Below are 20,593 nucleotides of genomic sequence, written 5' to 3'. Positions count from 1 at the left end.
TAGAAAAAAGAATATTAATATCCTTCACATGCTTTTTGGGCACCTGCATTTCTAAAGCAACACATTACTAAGGATGTGCTGGACAAGGCCGATATACATCCTTAATAAGGTTAGTTTATTTGTGCTAGAATGTGCATAATGTTCTTTAAAAACATAATAACTTGAATGCTTTCTCTAGAAATAGAATATAATCATTATTCAGGAAGTATGGAAAACACAGGGAGAGGAATCAACCCTCCTACTACCACCCTACCACAACCATGGTTATGTTTAGTATACTTTTCCTCATTTTTTCATACCTGTGTTTTCTTTCTATAAAAATTACAATCACAATGTATGTAACAATGAAACTGAATGGCTTCTCATTCTAAATCACTTTCCCTTAGAAACTTTTTCTAAGAACAGGTGTCAAAGAATTTATACACTAACTAGATTTGAAAAATGACTATGAAGTCTTTCAGCAAATCTAGTATTTTACAACATACTAAATTATCAAAACATTTTAAAGCTCAAGAAAGACTCCACATTTTGACAGAGTCCAGCATTTAAAATAATAATAAGACTGGGTGAACAGTATTTTTTGTTGTTGAGGTAGAAATATGATACATTTCTATTTACCTCTACACCTAGGTGTTAAAAATAACATAGAAAATACTTAAAGTTGCCTTAAATGTTAAAATAAAATTTTTGCAAAGGCCCAATCCTAGTTACTACTCTTTAAATAAAAAGGATGAGGGCAAGAAGTAGACTATGAGGTAAAGTGACACCTAAGTTGCTTACCTCTCCTCTTCGCCCTCTAAGAGCTTCCTGTAAGCACTGATTTCCATGTCCAGGGCTAACTTTACATCAAGAAGTTGTTCATAATCGTTCAACTGTTGCTGCATCTGATCCCTTATTTCCGCCATCTCTCTCTCCTTGTCAGACAGCATGCGCCGAGAGTTGTCTCTTTCTTTAGCAAGCAAGTCCTCCAGCTCTTGAATCCTCTCCAAACATGCTCTAGACTTCAGAGTCAAGAGAACACATTTATTTTCTAAGAACATTCCAACAGTAGCACAAAGCAGCTATCTTAAACCGCTTCCTGGAGGAAAACAAAAAGAACCTGAAGGAATCTCTAACTTTAGAACACAAAACAGATTTTGATTTTAAGAAATTAAAAACTAAAATTTCTCCAATATAAAATATAGCCCTCAGGAAAGTTCTGGCTTATAAAAGACTTTAGAAAGAGATAAATTCATCATATGCAACTGTGAGAAATGTACATATAACTTTTCTGTATTTGGCCAAATAAAACAAAATTTTAAAAGTTATGGTTTTAACCTGAGCCTGGGTGGCTCAGTCAATTAAGTGTCTGCCTTCAGGTTGGGTCATAATCCTGGGGTCCTGAGATTGAGCCCATTGGACTCCCTGCTCAGCAGGAGTCTGCTTCTACTTCCTCTGCTTGTGCTCACTCTCTGTCAAATGAATAAAATCTTTCAAAAAAGTGGGATCCCTGGGTGGCGCAGCAGTTTAGCGCCTGCCTTTGGCCCAGGGTGCGATCCTGGAGACCCAGGATCGAATCCCATGTTGGGCTCCCGGTACATGGAGTCTGCTTCTCCCTCTGCCTATGTCTCTGCCTCTCTCTCTCTCTCTCTTTCTCTGTGACTATCATAAATAAATTTAAAAAAAAATCTTTCAAAAAAGTCTTATTTTTTTTTAAAGTTATGGTTTTTTTTTTTTTTATTTTTTTTTATTATTTTTTTTTTAAACTTTTTATTTTTAAAGATTTTATTTATTTATTCATGAGAGACACACAGAGAGAGGCAGAGACCTAGACAGAGGGAGAAAAGCAGGCTCCCTGCAGGGAGCCTGAGGCTGGATGGACCCCAGGATCCCGGGGATCACAGCCACTGAGCCACCCAGGCATCCCCATTTTCAATATAAAATATCAAGCATACCCCAAAGCAGAGTGAAGAGTAGGATAAACCACTGGCCCCTCTTGCAACCGGTGCCAAGGGAGACTCACAGTGAGTCACGGCCTGTACTATGGTACTCCAGGCCAGGGTTCTGCTGGTATCCCCTACAGGGCCGGCGCGGGGCGGGGGGGCGGGGGCAAGATCTGGCAGGGCTGGAGGATCCGGGGTGCAGACAGGCTGAGAGGCGGGAGGAAGGCCGGGAGAGTGCGGCGTCCTGGAAGGAGCCCAGGTCATCAGCAAGGAAGGAGGGAGGGGCCCGCTGCTGTCTGAAGCCGGGGAGGACACTCGGAGGAGGGCTGACATCAGGAGGCAGCCGCCCAGCAAGCTCCGCAGGCTCCGCCGCATGGCCGCGCCGGGAGCCGGCGGGGGGCGCTCGGGGGCGCTCGGGGGCCGCGGCAGCCGCCGGGCAAGCGCCCCCGTGCCGGCTCCCCGAGGCGCCGGCCGACCTTCCAGCTCCGCGCCCCTAAAGTTATGGTTTTAGAAAAAGTCAACTGTGCCCCCCCCCCCAAGCCACATCACTCAAACATATAAATTAACTAAAAATGAAAGGAAATTCACTGATTAAAAAACCTCATGGCAGGTGAAAGATTGTTGTGGAGAACTGCTGGAACTATTCAGAAACCAAAGAAAGGGATTCTGGTACCCCCTCAGGTAGAGTCTCCCTGCAAGACTATATACAGAGATGATATAATACAGTGCAGTCTATAAGAGATTACTGTAAATATAGAAACTTTGTATTTGGAATTTAAAAAATGAGAAATAATACATCCTGCACCAGAAAGTTCATCTGAGAAACCTTGTGGCTCACCAGGTAATTATTCTTCTGCGTTTCACCCAAGACAGAATTCATCTCAGTAACCTCAGAAAATGACAAAGGTAATCAACTAAAAAAGACTGATGGATAGCTCAGGCCCTTAGAATCATAAGTACCAGCATCAGAGCAGGAGAGAGGTACCATGCAAAAATTAAACCTGGAAGGCTAAAAATCAAAAAGAGAATCTGCACTGTGCAGAAACACCATACTCTAGTTAGTACATGTATTTCTCACAAGGTTATGGGTTAAAAATTTTCAAAGTGCTTTTCATCTTTACCAGGGATGAACAAATAAGTAAAAAATATGGTAGAAAATGAGGTTTTTCACTCTCAAAGAGAAAAGCTATATAGATAAGCAAGCAAGAAAGCCCAAAATGAACCCTTTGATATGGGGTTAGTCAGAAACATCTGTATGAACTTGCACTTAGTTTAATATAAATACAAGTGGATAGACACAATTATAGAAAAGTATGTAAACACGGCTTAGTATACACACATATATTACCTAGCTCCATCCACAAGAGGGCCTAGAAGCAATGATACCCCAATACCAGGGAGACTCAGCATCCTGATTTTAATTTCTATATACCATTCTCCAGTAAAAAGAACCAGGGGTCCTTGGAGAAATGGCTGATTCCAGGGATGCAGCAGGGAAAATACAGGATGAGCCTGGAGCATCTTATAGTACTATAAAGTAAAGTGCTCAAAAGAAGGGGGACATGATAGGCATTCTGACAGAACCATCCAAGCCAATAAAAGAAGGTAGTATTGGATTATAACCCAAAGTATAAAATAAATATCCATGAGTTCATACTAATATAGACAAATGAATAAAAATATAAATAAATAAGAAAGAAGAGACAAATCTTTAAGAGAATTCCACTTAATAAATGTAGATAGATACTCGCTTCAGAATGTGGAGTTTGCTTCCTATACTCAACTCTCAAAGGGTATGAGCTGGACTTAGGGACCTGCTCCCCAAGAACAGAGTATGGAAAGAGATAAATGGTAATCTGACAGTGGCAAACACTACATTAAGCAGTGATGAAGGTCGGTATAACCAAAGATGCCCTGTGGGTGGCCTGTGATTCCTAATGCAATGTGACAAGAAGGGCACTTAATAAAACCCATAACCTCAGTCTCATCATGGCAAAGGCACCAGACAAACCCAGACTGGGGACAGTACACAGGGTAAATGGCCATTCCTCAAGACTCCCAGGGTCATTAAAAAAAAAAAGGAAAGCCTAAGAAACTGTCACAGACCAGTGGAGACCAGGGAGACATGTGGTACCCTGGAAAAGAAAAACAGCAACAGAAAATGTGGTAAAAATCCAAACAGTCTGGAGTATAGGTATAGTAATGTCTTTGTTTTAACAAATATACCATGAGAACATAAGGCGCTTACAGTGAGGGAAACTATGGGAGGGACAGAGGTGAACTGTCATACTAATTTTCTGTAAATCTAGATTTATGCCAAAATAAAAAGGTTATTTAAAAAATAATCAACCAGGGCAGCCCGGGTGACTCAGCGGTTTGGTGCTGCCTTCGGCCCAGGGCGCGATCCTGGGGATCCAGGATAGAGCCCCATGCTGGGCTCCCTGCATGGAGCCTCTCCCTCTGCCTGTGTCTCTGCCTTTCTCTCTTTCTTCTCTCTCTGGGTCTCTCATAAATAAATAAAATCTTTTAAAAATAATGATAATAATAATCAACCAATTAACTAAAACCAGAGTAGCATTTGACACTCCATATGAGAAGCCGGCATTCATCTTAAGAGTGATACTAAACATAATCCTTGCCTCAAGAACTTGGATTTAAGCTGCATCTGTGGGGCGCCTGGGTGGCTCAGTTGGTTTAGTGTCTGCCTTAGGCTCAGGTCATGATCCCAGAGCTCTGGGATCGAGCCCCAAGTTGGGTTCCCCGCTCAGTGGGGAATCTGGCTCTCCCTCTCCTTCTGCCTGCCACTCCTCCTGTTTGTGCATACACCCTCGCTCTCTCTCTCATGCTGTCAAATAAATTAAAATCTTTAAATAAACTGCATTTGCAAAAACCATGCTACAAATTAAGAAATCCATTTTTTTCTCACAAGCTTCTAATATAATTTAAGTTAAAACGCTTCTCTTCTCTCCTTTTCACCGCCATCCTGGTTGTGTGTGGTTGACTGTAATCACCATGTCCTCTCACAAGACTTTCAGAATCAAGCGATTCCTGGCCAAGAAACAAAAGCAGAATCGTCCCATTCTCCAGTGGATTCAGATGAAAACTGGTAATAAAATCAGATACAACTCCAAAAGGAGGCACTGGAGAAGAACCAAGCTGGGTCTATGAGGAAGCATCGCACATCATGAAATAGCAAACATAATCGGCACACATACTTAAGCTGCATGGAGATCACATGTTCCTCTCCTATCAATATGGAAACATTCTTCCTACCCAGCCAGTAGACATGGCTTATCAAAGAAATTATTTTCTCTGTTACTATGCCTCCATACCAGTAGGTTGGTTCAGTAATAAACGTGAGACCTTTCAGCTGAGCTGCTGCTGTGTCCTGATTTGTGAAGTACTGAATTCCCCCCTCCTGTCAGATCTCACATAGCACTGTCTGATAGAACTTTCTGCAGTGATAGAAATTACCCTTGAGGCTCGGGGACACCTGTGTGGCTCTGTTTGCTAAGCATCTGCCTTTGGCTCAGGTCTTGATGGGGAGTCTGCGTGTCTCCCCCTCTCTGCCCCTCCCCCTGCTTATGCGCTCTCTCTCAAATAAATAAAAATCTTAAAAAACAAAACAAAACCTGCTTCTCCTTCGATCAGCCTCTTCACTGTATTTGTGATGTGGGAGGTAGACAGAATGAGCAACAAGGTGGAATATAAAGGAGAGTTGATGAAAGGCATGGAGTACCCAAGATTTAGAAGTAACATCTGGGCCTAGATTTGTAAACCCAAAATGTCTCTGTCTGCCTCTGATGTTACAGAGTTCTGTAAGTGGGGAAAAAAACAAAACCTACCATGACTCATTTAGAAATACCTGAATTGTATTTTCAATAGCTGCATTACACCTGTTATGTAGTGAAATACAAAGAATACAGCGTAATACAAAGAATACACCGTAAGAGGCAGACCTAGATCCTTCTTCCCAAGTCTCCCAACAAGTAGCTCTAAGACTCTAAGCAGGAAGCAGGCTGTACCTAACTTCACTAAGCCAGTGTCCACATCTGAAAAATGAAGAGGTCTAACTAGATTATCTGTGAGATCCCACCTCTCACTCCAAAGTATTTTATGACTGGCTTCTGACAGTCTTTTTTTTTTTTTCATGGTATATAACTGAAGTGTACTAGTTTATTATGGTCTACCTACAATAGCAATTTCAAATCTGCATGTTAGAAAAACAAAACTTTAGAGATGCCTTCAAAGTGCCAGTTGAGTCTTCCCAAGTCAAAAAGTCTGTGACCAATTAATTTGGCCAGTAAGAAATCTATAGAGAAATAACAGAAATACTATAAGCAATATATGAAATTTCTAATTATAATACTGCTACGATCTCTATTTATTTAAAAATATTTTCTGGAGTCAGCTTTTTAAGAACTATTCATTTATTTATTCACTCATTCATTCTGTCATTCATTTTTAAGTAAACTCTACATCCAACATGGGGCTACAACTTCTAACCTTGAGATCAAGAGTCACATGCTCTACCAAATGAGTCAGCCAGGTACCGCAAGGCTATGTCAATTTTAAATAAAGTTTAAGTACTTCAGTAACATGAGTCATATCACCAAAAGGAAACTGTATGGCCTAAGAGGCAGTGTGATGAAACTGGTATGACCCAACACTAAGTGCTATTAAGATACAAATGGGATGATACTGAGAGGGGTGGCTTTTTTCTTTTTCATGATCTAAGAGGCTAAAGTTTATCAACTAATGAAGATATTCCACAAGATATATTACTTATCATAAAATCTAATATCAGTAATGAATAGAGGAAAGGACATCCCCCTCCCCCTGGGTCCTCAAAGACAGAGAAATTTAAAACTATCTGACTGAAGAAGGTACTTCACCTATTCTATAAGGACTCTTAGCTCCTGGAAACCCTCAGGGCCTTGCCAAACATCATTTAAACACCATTATCCAGAAGTTAACCAAAAAAACTTCCAAGGATGGGAACAGAATAAGCAAACAGAGAAACAGCCCTGAACCTGAATCAGGTAACATGGCTACTAGTCTTCACAGCCCATCAGTGTCTAACAGCAGGCAAGTCTCAGACCACCATCTGTATCTATAGCTAGCATAATCAAGAGGAAAATGCAGCAGCCAAAAAATAATAATAATAATACAAAAACAAAAACCAGGGACATGGGAAACTGAAGGAAAGGGGATAACTAGAGTATGATTTATTAAATGGAGAAAAGTAGTAAATGTCAACTCAGTGTAAGAACACAGGGGACTATTTTTTTTGAAAAGTAGTTATTACAATAATGCAATGGAAAAAAGATTATCTTTGAAGAGAGTGAGGGGTAAATGGAAAAATTGGGAACTAGGAGAGAAACAAAGCTATCAACCTGCAGTCTCTGGGCAAGTAATTAAACCACCGAGGTCTGTGTCTGAATGACTCAAAAGACCCTTCCAGCTCTAATGCTATGTGAAAACTTCAAAATACTATCAAAATGAAATACTCTAAAATAATCTTTTAAATTATGTTACAAATAATAAAGTACATGATAGGAAATGTAAATCTTTTTTATTTTTGTTTACATTACCCTGTTTTATGCAATTCACTGTCTGCCTTGTTTTCTAAATTCCTACAATGAATATCCTCAGTTTTATAATCAGAAAAACATTTTACTAAAAATAAGAAAAAGAAAAAACAAAAAGGAAGAAAAGCTTAATCAAGAATAAAGTAAAGTTTATTCTTATGTGGAAAATTTAAAACAAAAGTCTCCTCCCTGAAGGGAAAAAGTAGCTGAAGATTCTTCCCAAGTAATTAAGGTGAGTGGATTATTATTATTTTTTTTTAGGTGAGTGGATTATTAAAGCCTTCTGAACACTTCAGGTGGTTGTTCGTGTACTTCATGCCCATACCAACATTACCCTTAGACTGAAACAGATCTCAAGCAGCAACCATGCCAGCCCTAGCCCAGCCAGGAATACACCAGCATGACTTAGGCACTTGGTCAGCACAATCAGTAATGCAATCATTTGTCACTCAGAGGTACCAACAAATGAATTAGTTGCTAAGTTCTTAATACACAAGTAAGGCCCATGACCCTATTAAGTAGTTCAAACACTAAGAGAATCTATCTAGAAAAGCAAAGCATTTACTACTCACAAAGAATTTGTGCATGTTTTTCTTACTATGGTTTCCAAATGTGATGAAAAAGGAGTACATTAGGAAGACTGCTATGTGTAATGAGGCTGCTCGAGGAGTCAGAAAACCTGGGTCTAGGGGTAAGCCCCAGAAATAAACCAGCATGTTACTTCCTAGGGGAAACTTTCTTAGCTCTGGATAATCTATTAGTTTAGGAATAACAGTCCCACTCAGAGAATGTTTATGCACAAAATGAAAGTCAGGACAGCGCTGTGCAACAGGAGTGTAGGAAAATACTACGCTCCCTGAAAAGTGACATCGGCAGAACAAAGCAGGTAGACGACAATGGTGAAGGTACCTTCAAGTTCATCTTCAATTCTTCTTAGAGTAAGAGGCTTACTTACCTCTTTCTGTAGATTAGAAAGCTGAGATGAAAGGCTCTCAATTCTCATACGACTTTCCATCAGTTCTTCCCTGGCACTGTTGACAGTAGAAGTATTCATCTCTGATGACAGTCTGGCATTTTCCAGCTAAAAGAAGAAACAAACAAACAGTCTTATCTAGTGACTTAGAACAAACGAAAAAGGAAGTATGATTCATTTCAAGGCATTTCATTTCAAACCTAAGCCCTGATGGTAACTGGCTGATGAAACAGGAAAGCATCATGAAGTTTGCTGACGTGGTATGCATGCTCTTAAAAGTCTTTCTGGCTTTAGGCTCAATTCTCAATATATGAGCTTAACAGTGGTAATACGCCTCTTTCTCCAAAGTCTATTACTTAGATATTTCACCTACTGTGTCTCCAATGTGTCAGATAATACTGATAAAAAGAAGAATGGGTGGTAGAAACTTAATTGTGGGTGATGTCTGTAGGAAAATAAACATCACATATCTCTAACCCACCAAATCTAATTACAGAAGATAAAGCTTTAAACAGAAGTACTAATTTTAGATTATGTCCCACCAGATAGAAACACTTCCTTTCAGAAGCAAAAAATAGCCCCCTGGATAGAAACATCCTATTTCTCCAAATGCCCATAACATTCTGTTCTGCAAATGCCTGGAGTATGTTTGCTGTTTGTTGGCTCCCACTGGGGCCACAGTCTATGTCACTGACCAATTCTACCTTAGACTTTAGCTCCTTCACTGCCCAGCACAATGCCTAGCACTGAGTGTCAAGACAATTCAATATAGGGTTTCAAATATCCCTCCCTTTCACTAGCCAATTACTACTTCATAAAATGGATTAAACCAAAATCAACATTTTGAGACCATTCAATAGAAATTACTTTCATTCAACACCTGTATGACCTTAATTTTTCTAAGTCTTCAACTAAGAATTCTTTATAATCAAATCATGCTAACATTTAACACACTGGGATAAAATCATTTACCAGGAAAGTCTGTACTCGATGTTAAAAATTTTTGCATAATCTGTATGATCACATGTGGGAAGTTTCTAGAATATGTTTTAAATGAATAACAGTGGCAGAGGAAGAACTATCAGAGACTTTCCATTTGGCCTTTGTTCAAAAATGCCTGAAGTGTGACAAGTCACAACCTATGTAACAATGATGCCATGGAAGTCAGAATGACCTGCTGTCTAACCCTCATTGTTATATGCAGAACAACAGGACTAGTACTTGCTATAGGAAGAAACGTGTTTTCAGATGCCTGGATTTAACCATTATGACCTGACACAAGTGGCCAATCAGAGAAAAACATAAACCCTTACCTCTGATAAGGGTGAAATAAACCTCTTTCTTTGAATAATCTCTAGTAATATTTACTTTCTAGAAAAGCTTTTTTTTTAAAGTCCATTTTTAATTTTCAGAGAGACCAGGGGAACTCATTTAAGAAAATTAGAACTAAGCAAACATCAATTCAAGTTCTTCAGGGTGACAGGAAGTAAGGGTTCTCAGAGCTCAAGGAGACCACTGACTTTGGCATGGTAAGTCTGCTCCAGCTCCTCCTTGTACAGCTTCACTTGGGCATCATGCTGTTCTCGCATCTCATGAAGGGCCTGAGCGAGCTTGTACTCATACTCAATCTGACGTCCAGAATCCACCTCTACCAAGCGAGTTTCATGCTTCCTTCTGGTCTCATTGATCTCCTAGAGAGGGGGGAAAAAATCACATAAAACCAAGTTAACTGCCAAGACTGCCCTGGTACAAGTCTGAGCGACATAAGGGCCATCTGAAGTGTTATACTGTGTCTGCCTTAGAGCAGGCACGTGAATAGACCTATTTTTGCCTTTGTTTTCAAATGAGAAGTTTTTGAGATGGAACTGTGACAGAAGTGGTGGCAGTATCTAAAGCCCTAAAAATTTTATTTATCAGTGGCTTAGCTATGTGTTTCTCAGAAAGCAAGAAATGGCCTGGAAGCCTTACAAAAGTACCATGCAATCATGGATAACTATGTACACTGAACAGTAACTATTTTTCTAAACCTGTGTGATGATGATCCTTAAGATGCTTCTAGAAAAAATGCACATGGAGCACCTGGGTGGTTCAGATGGTTAAGAGTCTGCCTTTGGCTCAGGTCATGATCTCAGGGCCCTGTGACTGAGCCCCATATGGGCTTCCTGCTTAGTGAGGAGTCTGCTTCTCCCTTCCCCCTTTCTCTGTGCATGCTTGCTCGCACCCTCTCTGTCAAATAAATCTTTAAAAAATAAAAGTAAAAATTTTTAAAAATTTTTCATCAAAAAAAGAAAAAATACACATGAAAAATTAAACTTGCTAGTCTAGACAGAACTAGAAGATTTATGCATAATAAAACTATTTTTTAAAGATTATTTATTTATTTATTCATAGAGACACAGAGAGAGAGAGCGAGAGAGAGACAGAGAGAGAGAGAGAGGCAGAGACACAGGCAGAGGGAGAAGCAGGCACCATGCAGAGAGCCTGACGTGGGACTCAATCCAGGGTCTCCAGGATCACGCCCTAGGCTGTGGGCGGTGTTAAACCGCTGTGCTAAACTGCTGTGCCAAACAGCAGCGCCACCGGGGCTGCCCTAAAACTATTTTCTTAAACATACTAGGATGCAAAAGACAGAGCAAGCTAATTTATATGCCTTATTTTAACAGCTGGTGCTAAGGTACCAATATCAATTGATAAAAAATTTTATTACCAATATTACTTTACTCTCTTAAGTACATATGACCACTCATTATCAAAGAACAGAAATAGTAGGCATAATCCTTTAATTTATGTTTTGTTTTAAGGAATTATCCCAAACTAGAATGGCTAGGAACACAAGTCCAAGGATAAAATTTCCATTCCAGCTTCTCTCTCTGAAAATACAACAGATCTGTCTTTAATGGCAATAATTAAAGAGCCCACAAGAGGGGGATATAATCCACTGACGTTTGTTTCTGCGTCCATTTCCTGCCTATGACTCCCTATACATTTCTTCATCTTTCTTTTAACTGCTCATGGCAGAGAAGAATGCACTTATTAATAGGATCCAAAAACCAGGGTCCAAATTCCAGTTCTGTTACTAATATCTCAGGGTTTACATCTATTTAATGAAGCAAATTATATTTAAAACATGCAAATAAAAAAAATAAAAAATAAAAATAAAAAAAATAAAAATAAAACATGCAAATAAAAGGTTTCATTCAACAAATACTGAGCACCTAATAATGATTTTGCTCTTTGTCTACCTTTCCTCCTCTTCTTGTTTTTTCTTCTTCCTCTTTCTCACCCCCTTAACTGTCCATAATAAGGAACTAAAGTGTATCTATTGAATAGAATTATATCCTCTATGTTTAAAAAAAAGGGGGGGAATATTTTAAGTTCATTTTCAAAAAGGCAGACACCAAAATATTCAAGGATGCTATACAACCTAAAAATATTAAATCATTTTTTTGCTGGTGCCTTTTTTATTATTTTATGTAGAATCAGTGACTTGCAAACAAAAAAAATACCCTACTCCTGGTTTAAAGATCTAGGACTCCGCACATAGCATAAAAACCAAGTAATGATCTATCACAGGCAATTTTATCAAAATAAAAATATAAAACAACTGAATATAAAAACATCTCCATTTATAAAGCAAAACTGCAGCTAACAATTATGTGATAGCATTTATTACACGTCATACAAGGAACTTCAGCACAAAATATTTCACTTTGATCATCACCACTTCTCTAAGAACAGGTATTGGTATTTTACTTTTAAATAAATGACTTGAGGGCAGCCCTGGTGGCTCAGCGGTTTGGCACTGCCTACAGCCTAGGGCGTGATCCTGGAGACCCAGGATAGAGTCCCACGTCGGGCTCCCTGCATGGAGCCTGCTTCTCCCTCTGCCTGTGTCTCTGCCTCTCTCTCTCGGTCTCTCAAGAATGAATAAATAAAATCTTTAAATAGATAGATAGATAGATAGATAGATAGATAGATAGATAGATAGATAGAGAACGTTTTAACAGCATGTAGTTGTAAAAACAGTCATAGTTCTATTTTATTTTTCTCCCATTAACAAAAGAATTTTAAGCTCTGTAATGATTTCCCATTTTAGGGTAGCCCGGGTGGCTCAGCGGTTTAGCGCCACCTTCAGCCCAGGGCGTGATCCTGGAGTACCGGGATAGAGTCCTACATGGGGCTTCCTGCATGGAGCCTGCTTCTCCCTCTGCCTGTTTCTCTGCCTCTCTCTGTGTGTGTCTCTCATGAATAAATAAATAAAATATTCTAAAAAAATTTTTCCCATTTTAAAAATCATTGTTAGTTGCTGTTTTCAAAATTGTATTACCTCTAAAATCATTAAGTACTTAACTGCAGGTTTCATACCCCAGGACTAATTCCAATCCTTTTTTCAATCTTCAGAAAATACACATTCCCCCTTTTTTCAATTTTATTACTTGTCTTTTGGCAACAGTTGCTACCTTCACCTGCCAATGCTTGACCACAGAGGCTAAGGTTTGTAAATGGCATTTTAAAATAAACACACATAACCATAAATGCTGTGGGCAGCCTGCCTTCAAGATAGCCCCCCCCCCCCAGTGATGGCTGCCCTCCTGGCAGCCACACCTTTGTAGAATCCCCTCCCATGGTGTAACATGGTCAGTCTACGTGATAGAGAGTGATGGTACATCACTTCTGGGATTAGAAAAGTTATAGAAGATAATGTGGCTTCTGTCTTATGTTCATGTTTTCTCTCTCTCTCTCATCACTTACTCTTGGGGAAAGCTGTATCATGAACAGCCCCATGGAAAAGCCCATGGTAAACTGACTCTTCATACCAACCACCAGGGAATGAGCTCAGATGCATTTCCTCTCATCTAGGTTGAAAGCCTGATTGCAACCTCATGAGAGACCCTAAAACACATCCATGCTGTTAAGCAGCTGAGTTTCCCAACCTTCAGGAACTGTGAGATAATGAAGATGTGTGGTTTGAAGTTGAAAAATTTTAGAGTTATTAAGCAGGCAGCAATAGATAACTAATACAAATGCTCAAGCAAGTTAATAGTAATTAATTGCTATGACCACGTCCTTAGGAATTAAGACTTCTAATAAGGCAGTAATAAAGTGAAATCATATCTGTTTAAGAGCCTGAATTCTTATATAAAACCTGATAGCGGTACCTTGAATAATTTACTTATAAAATCTCTCACATTTTTTACATATAAAGTTATAATAAAGCATTTAGGATACTTCCATTCCTTAAAGAAATAAAATTATACAGTTACCTCCTCATACATATTTTTACGGAACTCCAGGTCCTCGGTAAGGCTCTGACAGCGATTCTCTAAATCCACTTTAAGTAAAGTTTCATCTGCTAACTGTTTTTTGGCAGCAGCCAAGGAGGCTTCCAACTAATAATACAAGGAGAAAGAATTGGTAAAAATCACAAAACAATTATTTAGTAATGAACTTAACAGACATCTATGGACTGAAACAAGAAATAAAATTTCTGTATCACTTATACCTTCCATTTCTTTTATCAATGTATCAAGAGCCTCTCATTATAACCTTTAACCCAGAACTGTGTGTCCAACTGCCGGTCCCCCCAAGAGTGCCACACTGAAACACCTCTCAGATCTGGTAACTGGCAACAAGTAATGAACAAAACCAACTAAGGAGACCTACCCAGGATTTGAGCTACCACTTTCATTTCTTCCTGTGTGTGGAGCAATGTTATGATTTTTTCTTTTCCTATCTTCCATTCTGATACAGTATTGAAATAGATTTTGAGAGCAAGAAACAGAATGAGCATAAGCAAAAGAGAAAGGAAGAAGACCAGCAGTAAGATGTGCATGACCCAGATAAAATGCCTGAGAGGTAAAAATGCTTTGCACATCCGCTGCCTCAAGACCATGCGTCAAGGCAGCTATAAAATTTTTTTTAATAAAAAGTATTTTTTAAATTAATTCAAAAATCTACTCTAACCAATCGACCCAGTCAGATGGGGCAAATTAACCTCCCAACACAGATCAAAATCAGAGTTTGCCTTACCTGGGCAATCTGATCCTTCAGGTCCTCCAAATCTCCCTCTAAACTTTTTTTGTCACCAAGTGCCGTGGCCAGAGCTGCATCTTTAGAATTCAGTGCAGCTTCATATTCTCGAAGCTTCATCTGGGCTCCATTGAGATCTGATTCCTTCTTAGCATAACTGTAAGAAATTTGAAAAAGTGCAAGAGGCCCGGCTAGAGATTGAGCCACTTGTACAACATCGGATATGAATGAGCTGTCCGAGCTGTATGAAGACAGCAATGACCCCGCAGATGGATGTGATGCCCGATGAGGTAGGCAGTGGGAGCTGGGAGCCATCCCTGAACCCCTCCTGCCACAGGGCCCAGCCACAGCTAGAGTAGGAAGGCCCAGTGGAGGAGGAGGCGGCCCCAATGGCAGAGCCGCAGGAGAACAAGGCCTTGTTCACTGGCCCATCCCTGAGGAGCAGCCAGGCCAGCTCACAGGCCTTGACTTTGAGAGCGAGGACGAGGATGAGGAATTTGATTACTAGGAAGACAACTATGATTATCCGGAAGAGGAACAACTGACTGATGGCAGCTACAGAGTATCAGTGGCCCTGGAAGAAGCCAACAAGGTGTTTCTGAGAACATCCAGAGCGAGGGGAAGCAGCCCTGGATGGCGGGTTTCTTTCTTTTTGGGGGGGGGGATGGCGGGTTTCAAATGCATTATGAGAACACCCCGCTTGAACAGTTGGCTTTTATCAAAGAGCTTTTTTCACTTATGGTTGTCAATCGTCTGACCAAAGATCTTGGCTGTGATTAGATCACTGACAGAGTAATTGAATGCTGTTAAAAGAGGAGGAAGCTACCTGAGGAGAGACCCGACATTCCACTGTCTTTTGGGCTCATTCCAGATAGATAGTAACGGTGCCAAGGAAAAAATTTGATCTTCAAAAAAAATTTTGTTGTTGTTGTTGTGCAGAATAGAATAGGGCAGTGACTGCACAGTTATGAAAAAGAATTGCTAAAGAAGAAACATATTAGTACTGTGGAAATCTGTTTTCAAGAATGTTCCTAAAACACCCGCAGACTTTGTTACTGATCCAGATTATTTTTCTTGCATTGAGGAAAATTTCGTATTTCATTATAAGGAATGGTTTTTAAGAATAAGTTATGACCAAGACAAACTGCCAGTTCAAGACCCCCACTGATACTAATTACATGAGGAAAAGTACTAACATTCAATTTAGGACACAAGATGTCTGAATTATTTGGACTGAAAGCCTACTAAGAGAATTCTGAAGGTCCCTCTTTGTGGTCTGTCCAAGCCAGTGCTCAAGGCTAAATTTTTAGTGTGAAATAAACTGGGTATTCTTAAGTATCCCAAAGAGATAAGCAAACCCAAGAAGAAATATATATCATGTGTGATTTATCTCAAAATGTGTTTAAGAGTATCTGAAATTTTATTTGTACATGTATCTTGATCATTTATAAAGCTATGACCTGTAATTCAAGAAAATTTGTCTTATGGTTTTTAAAACTCAAAAATTAAGACATCCATAATTTCAAAGTTAGACATTAAAATCTATGTGAAAGAACAAACTATTTCTAATACTCTTACATACTGGAGATATTGTTTTACTCACTTTCTGATTTTCACTTAACTTTACAGGTGAAGAGCTTTGGTTGAACTTCATAATATATAAGAACTGTTTTTTTGTTTTTTAAATTTTTTTATTTATTTATGATAGTCACACAGAGAGAGAGAGGCAGAGACATAGGCAGAGGGAGAAGCAGGCTCCATGCACCGGGAGCCCAACGTGGGATTCGATCCCGGGTCTCCAGGATGACACCCTGGGCCAAAGGCAGGTGCTAAACCACTGCGCCACCCAGGGATCCCTATATAAGAATTGTTAAAGTGAAAATGTCAAGTAAAAGGAAAGCCCTACATCTAAAAAAAATAAAAATAAGAAAGACTAACAATTATGCCCTCAACCTTTCAAGGTTTTAAAACCTGCCCAGAAGTCCACCTCAGTATCTCAGGTTTCCCTCTGTCTCTTCCTCTAATTAAGCTTGTTATTGGTTATGCGCCAGCATTCGAGATGATAAAATTTGTTCTGTGTAAAAAAGAAAGAAAAAGAAAAAGTGCAAGACATCAAATTATGCCCCTGACTTGAAGCTTTCTCGCTCCCTGCTCAAGAGGAAACAAAAGAAGATGCAGTTTAAATAAAGGCTGCCATAATCCACCAAAATTAAAGGAGCAATTTAGGAGCATTAAATCTAGAGTTCTAGTGGATAACAACTTTTTCCTTCAATGATTTCCCTTCCATGAGTACTAGCGACACTAGATCAAAGAACTCTCAAGGGCCAATGTTCCAGAATCCTGGTGGTCTCTGAGTAAGAACATATGCCCTTCTTATTTAATAAAGAGACACTCACTACATACAGGTTTTCAGTAAGAAATGTTTTTGAAGAAATGGAAAACTATTATTTTAAAACAGAATTAATACTATAAACCAAGATGTACAGGAGACATAAATCAAGATACAAAATGAGATTAAATAAATGAAAATGAAGTTATTTTGAAAAGTAATTTTTATGACTTGATGATATATCATATAGAAATTCCCTTTTAATATAATTTTATTTGAAGTGAGTTGATATACAGTATTATATTGGTTTTCAGTATACAACCTAGCAATCTGACATTTATATCCATTTACAAAATGGTTATTACCATGATAAATGTAGTTATCATCTGTCACCATACAAAGGTATGACAATATTGAGCATATTCCCTGTACTATACTTTATATCTCCATCACTTATTTATAACTGGAAGTTTGTATCTCTTAATCCTCTTCACTTATTTTACCCAACCTGCAACCCTCTAGCAACCATATTTGTTCTCTGTATCTGAGTCTGTTTCTGTTTTATTTTATACCAACTCCCTTAATATTACATAAGAACTCACTGATCCCAAGCTTGCAAAACACATTCCATTTCTTACATAAGAGGTGATTTTAAGATTTTCCTAACAGAAAAAAGGGCCTTCCTAATATCTTGAGGAAAACTTATTTCAGTTTATACTATTAACTACAAAAATGAGGTTCGAATTGAGGTTTGTCTTCTAAAATATCACTTTTTGGGGCACCTGGGTGGCTCAGTCAGTTAAATGACTAACTCTGGATTTTTTTTTTAACTTTTTTTTTTTTAACTTTTTTTTTTTTAAACTCTGGATTTTGGCTCAGGTCATGATCTCAGAGTCCTGAGATCAAGCCCCATGGCAGGCTATGTGCTTCGCAGGGAGTCTGCTGAAAGAATGATTCTCTCTCTCTTTCTCTCCCCCTACCCCTCACAGTGCTCCCATACATGTATGTGCGTGCTCTCTCTCTCAAATAAATAAATATCTTTTTATTAAATGAAGTTCTATATTATAGAACGAAGGTTCCTTTGGATACATCTCTGTCAAATAATTCTTGAAACAATAGTTATTTCAAGGATAGTATTTTTTTCATTCCAAATGATTGTTATCATTAATAGTGGCACTAGGAGAGTCTTAGTATCAAAACTTTCAATAACAATTCTTAATTAAAACTGCTATTGTAGACGAACACTTTTATAACTGATGTTTGAGAACGCACTAGAAGAGGAATAGCTAACAGGAATTTTTAAAATAATCTTTTACAATTCAAATAAAATGAAGAAAAAATTGTCCAAAGGATAAGTGCATATAAAGAGAATAATAGTATTCATCTCTTTTCATTTTGGTATCAGAAAACAACTACATGCATAAAATCTCAGCAGTCTTATCAGTAATTTTTTTTTCTTAAATCATATCTTTTTCAAATCCACAAGATGGCATCCTTTCACTGAAGATTCTTTTAGGAGGAGGGGGGAAAATCAGCTGTCAAAAAAAAAAGCTATTCCACATACTCATTAATTTATAACAAAAACGTTTGTTCAGTTCATACAAGGGCTGGGTTCTAAAGCTGGGAACTCATAACAGAATCAATGCTTGCAAGAAGCAATTTTGTCCCACGACATAGAGCAGAGCTGGGCAGAAATATTGTCATAAAACATAATTTAAAACAAAATCATATTTCAGAGTGTTACACAATATTCAAAAAGCTACTGGTTTAAAATTAATTAACAAAATTAAGTACAACAAATTCTGCTACACCACTATCTAATATTTATTTTTTTAAGATTTTATTTATTTATTCATGACAGGAGAGAGAGAGAGAGAGAGAGAGAGGCAGGCAGAGACACAGGCAGAGGGAGAAGCAGGCTCCATGCAGGGAGCCCGACATGGGGACTCGATCCCAGGATCACACCCCGAGCCAAAGGCGGTGCTAAACCGCTGACCCACGTGGGGCTGCCCTATCTGCAATTTTAAGCACAATTTCAACTTCTGATTTACATCTGCCTACTGATGTGAAAGTTAGAGCTTTAAGAAATAATTTATAATGGGAGAAGTTATATTTTTACAGATTAATGGCATAGTGTAAGCAACTGAGAACTTCACATCAAATTTCAGCTGGCACCACAGCTGAAATGGTGGCTCAAGGTACCACAAATTAGTAGCATATCCTACTCTCATCCTGTTTACTCCACTACTCCTTAGCCTTGTTTTTGTTTTTGTTTTGTTTTTTTAAGTAGGCTCCATGACCTACCTGGGGCTTAAACTCACTACCCTGAAATCAAGAGTCGGATGCTCTACCTCCTGAGTCAGTCAGGCGCCCCCACCACTCCTTGGTCTTATTTAGGCTTGATTGTTAAAATCACTGTGTTTCAGTCACGTAGGTGAACCCTCTTAATTTTGGCTTCTTATATTTCCTGTACTCTGCAAGAAGTCATACAGTATCTTTGAAGTGTAACATTGTGAATTTGCATATAAAAGCTAACCTTATTTGCCCTGGCTCAAGAGGGAAAAGGAAGAGAGTTAAATACCATCTTTGCACCTTGCACATAGTTCTGTTACACTTTTCACACAAACCCGTATTTGTGGATGTACTCAGCTACCTCAAGTGACTTGAGAACTGCTTCAGGGCAAGGGCCACAAATTATTAACCTCTATCTTCTACATAGACAACATATAGATAGATAATGACTATTTTGGTAAATCTTTTTTATTTTTTAAGATTTTATTTATTTATTCATGAGAGACACACACAGAGAGAGGCAGAGACACAGGCAGAGAGAGAAGCAGGCTCCACGCAGGGAGCCTGATGTGGGACTTGATCCCAGGACTCCAGGATCACGCCCTGCACTGAAGGCAGGCACTAAACCGCTGAGCCACCCAGGGATCCCTATTTTGGTAAATCTTAAAAGAAACCACACACACACATACTCCCCAGAAAATATTGCTCTGTTTTTTTATGCTATATATGTTTTTTTCCTAGAAGAAAAAAAAACATTAACTGTGATACTTCTATAATCTCTAAAATTCACACACCTACACGCCCTCAATATCATCTTGCCAATTTCCTAGGCTGAATGCACCATAAAAAAATTAAGTTTACAGGCAAGTCTCCATCTAATAAGCTATGAATCAACGAGTTTTATATGGCACATGAGCTGCCAATACCAAGGACACATGGGGGCCATGCAGAAAGTTATATAATCTTGTCATAGTTTTCTAACTATTATTATTTTTCATTCATTACATATTATACAGGAAGTCATGACCTAAGAATCAGCACTTAGTCAAAGTATAGTAACTTGCAGAAATTACATCCTAAAACGTATACAACACATTAATTAGCTGCAGCCACCGACTAAGCACAGAGTAACATCTGACAATGCCCTAAAACAAAGAGCTACTTAGGAATCCCAAGTTACCAGACGCTATCACGGAAGGGTTTGGTGGACATTTTTCTTTGACAATACTTCTTACCCAGATTTGCTCAGTGTTGCTGACCTTCCCTAAACTATTCCTACCTCCAGATTAAGAGATCTTCTGTGTTTTCATTTATATTCACCATGTGAACCTAATACTAGAAATAAACTGCTGAATTTAAGTCAGAAAACATACTTGCTTAGAGATGCTTACAGAAGAACCTAAACCCCAAATGCAGCCAAGAAAACTTTTATAAAATGTAACAGATACTCCATTCT

The 20,593-nt window shown here is 38.7% G+C and overlaps 2 protein-coding genes across 5 annotated transcripts in view; one reads left to right on the top strand and one right to left on the bottom strand.

The window, feature by feature from the left end:
- Window positions 1–20,593, bottom strand: part of LMNB1 (lamin B1) — a 57,522-nt gene that overhangs the window by 13,967 nt on the left and 22,962 nt on the right. For all 4 annotated transcript variants that reach the window (XM_077911479.1, XM_077911482.1, XM_077911483.1 and 1 more), the window contains exons 2-6: window positions 14,517–14,673; window positions 13,751–13,876; window positions 10,007–10,177; window positions 8,469–8,594; window positions 781–1,001 (exon numbers count right to left, since the gene is read on the bottom strand). In XM_077911479.1, the coding sequence (XP_077767605.1) occupies window positions 781–1,001; window positions 8,469–8,594; window positions 10,007–10,177; window positions 13,751–13,876; window positions 14,517–14,673 (801 nt within the window). The remainder of the gene's footprint in view (window positions 1–780; window positions 1,002–8,468; window positions 8,595–10,006; window positions 10,178–13,750; window positions 13,877–14,516; window positions 14,674–20,593) is intronic.
- LOC144322025 (large ribosomal subunit protein eL39-like) lies at window positions 4,904–5,506 on the top strand. The gene has a single exon (XM_077911484.1). It carries the CDS (start codon window positions 4,935–4,937, stop codon window positions 5,088–5,090), a length of 156 nt encoding a protein of 51 aa, XP_077767610.1. The 5' UTR covers window positions 4,904–4,934; the 3' UTR covers window positions 5,091–5,506.

The sequence above is a fragment of the Canis aureus genome, chromosome 10, assembly GCF_053574225.1.
Source record: "Canis aureus isolate CA01 chromosome 10, VMU_Caureus_v.1.0, whole genome shotgun sequence".
Lineage (NCBI taxonomy): Eukaryota > Metazoa > Chordata > Mammalia > Carnivora > Canidae > Canis > Canis aureus.
Note: the sequence above shows the minus strand (reverse complement) of the source record. Positions and strands in the feature narration are given on the sequence as shown.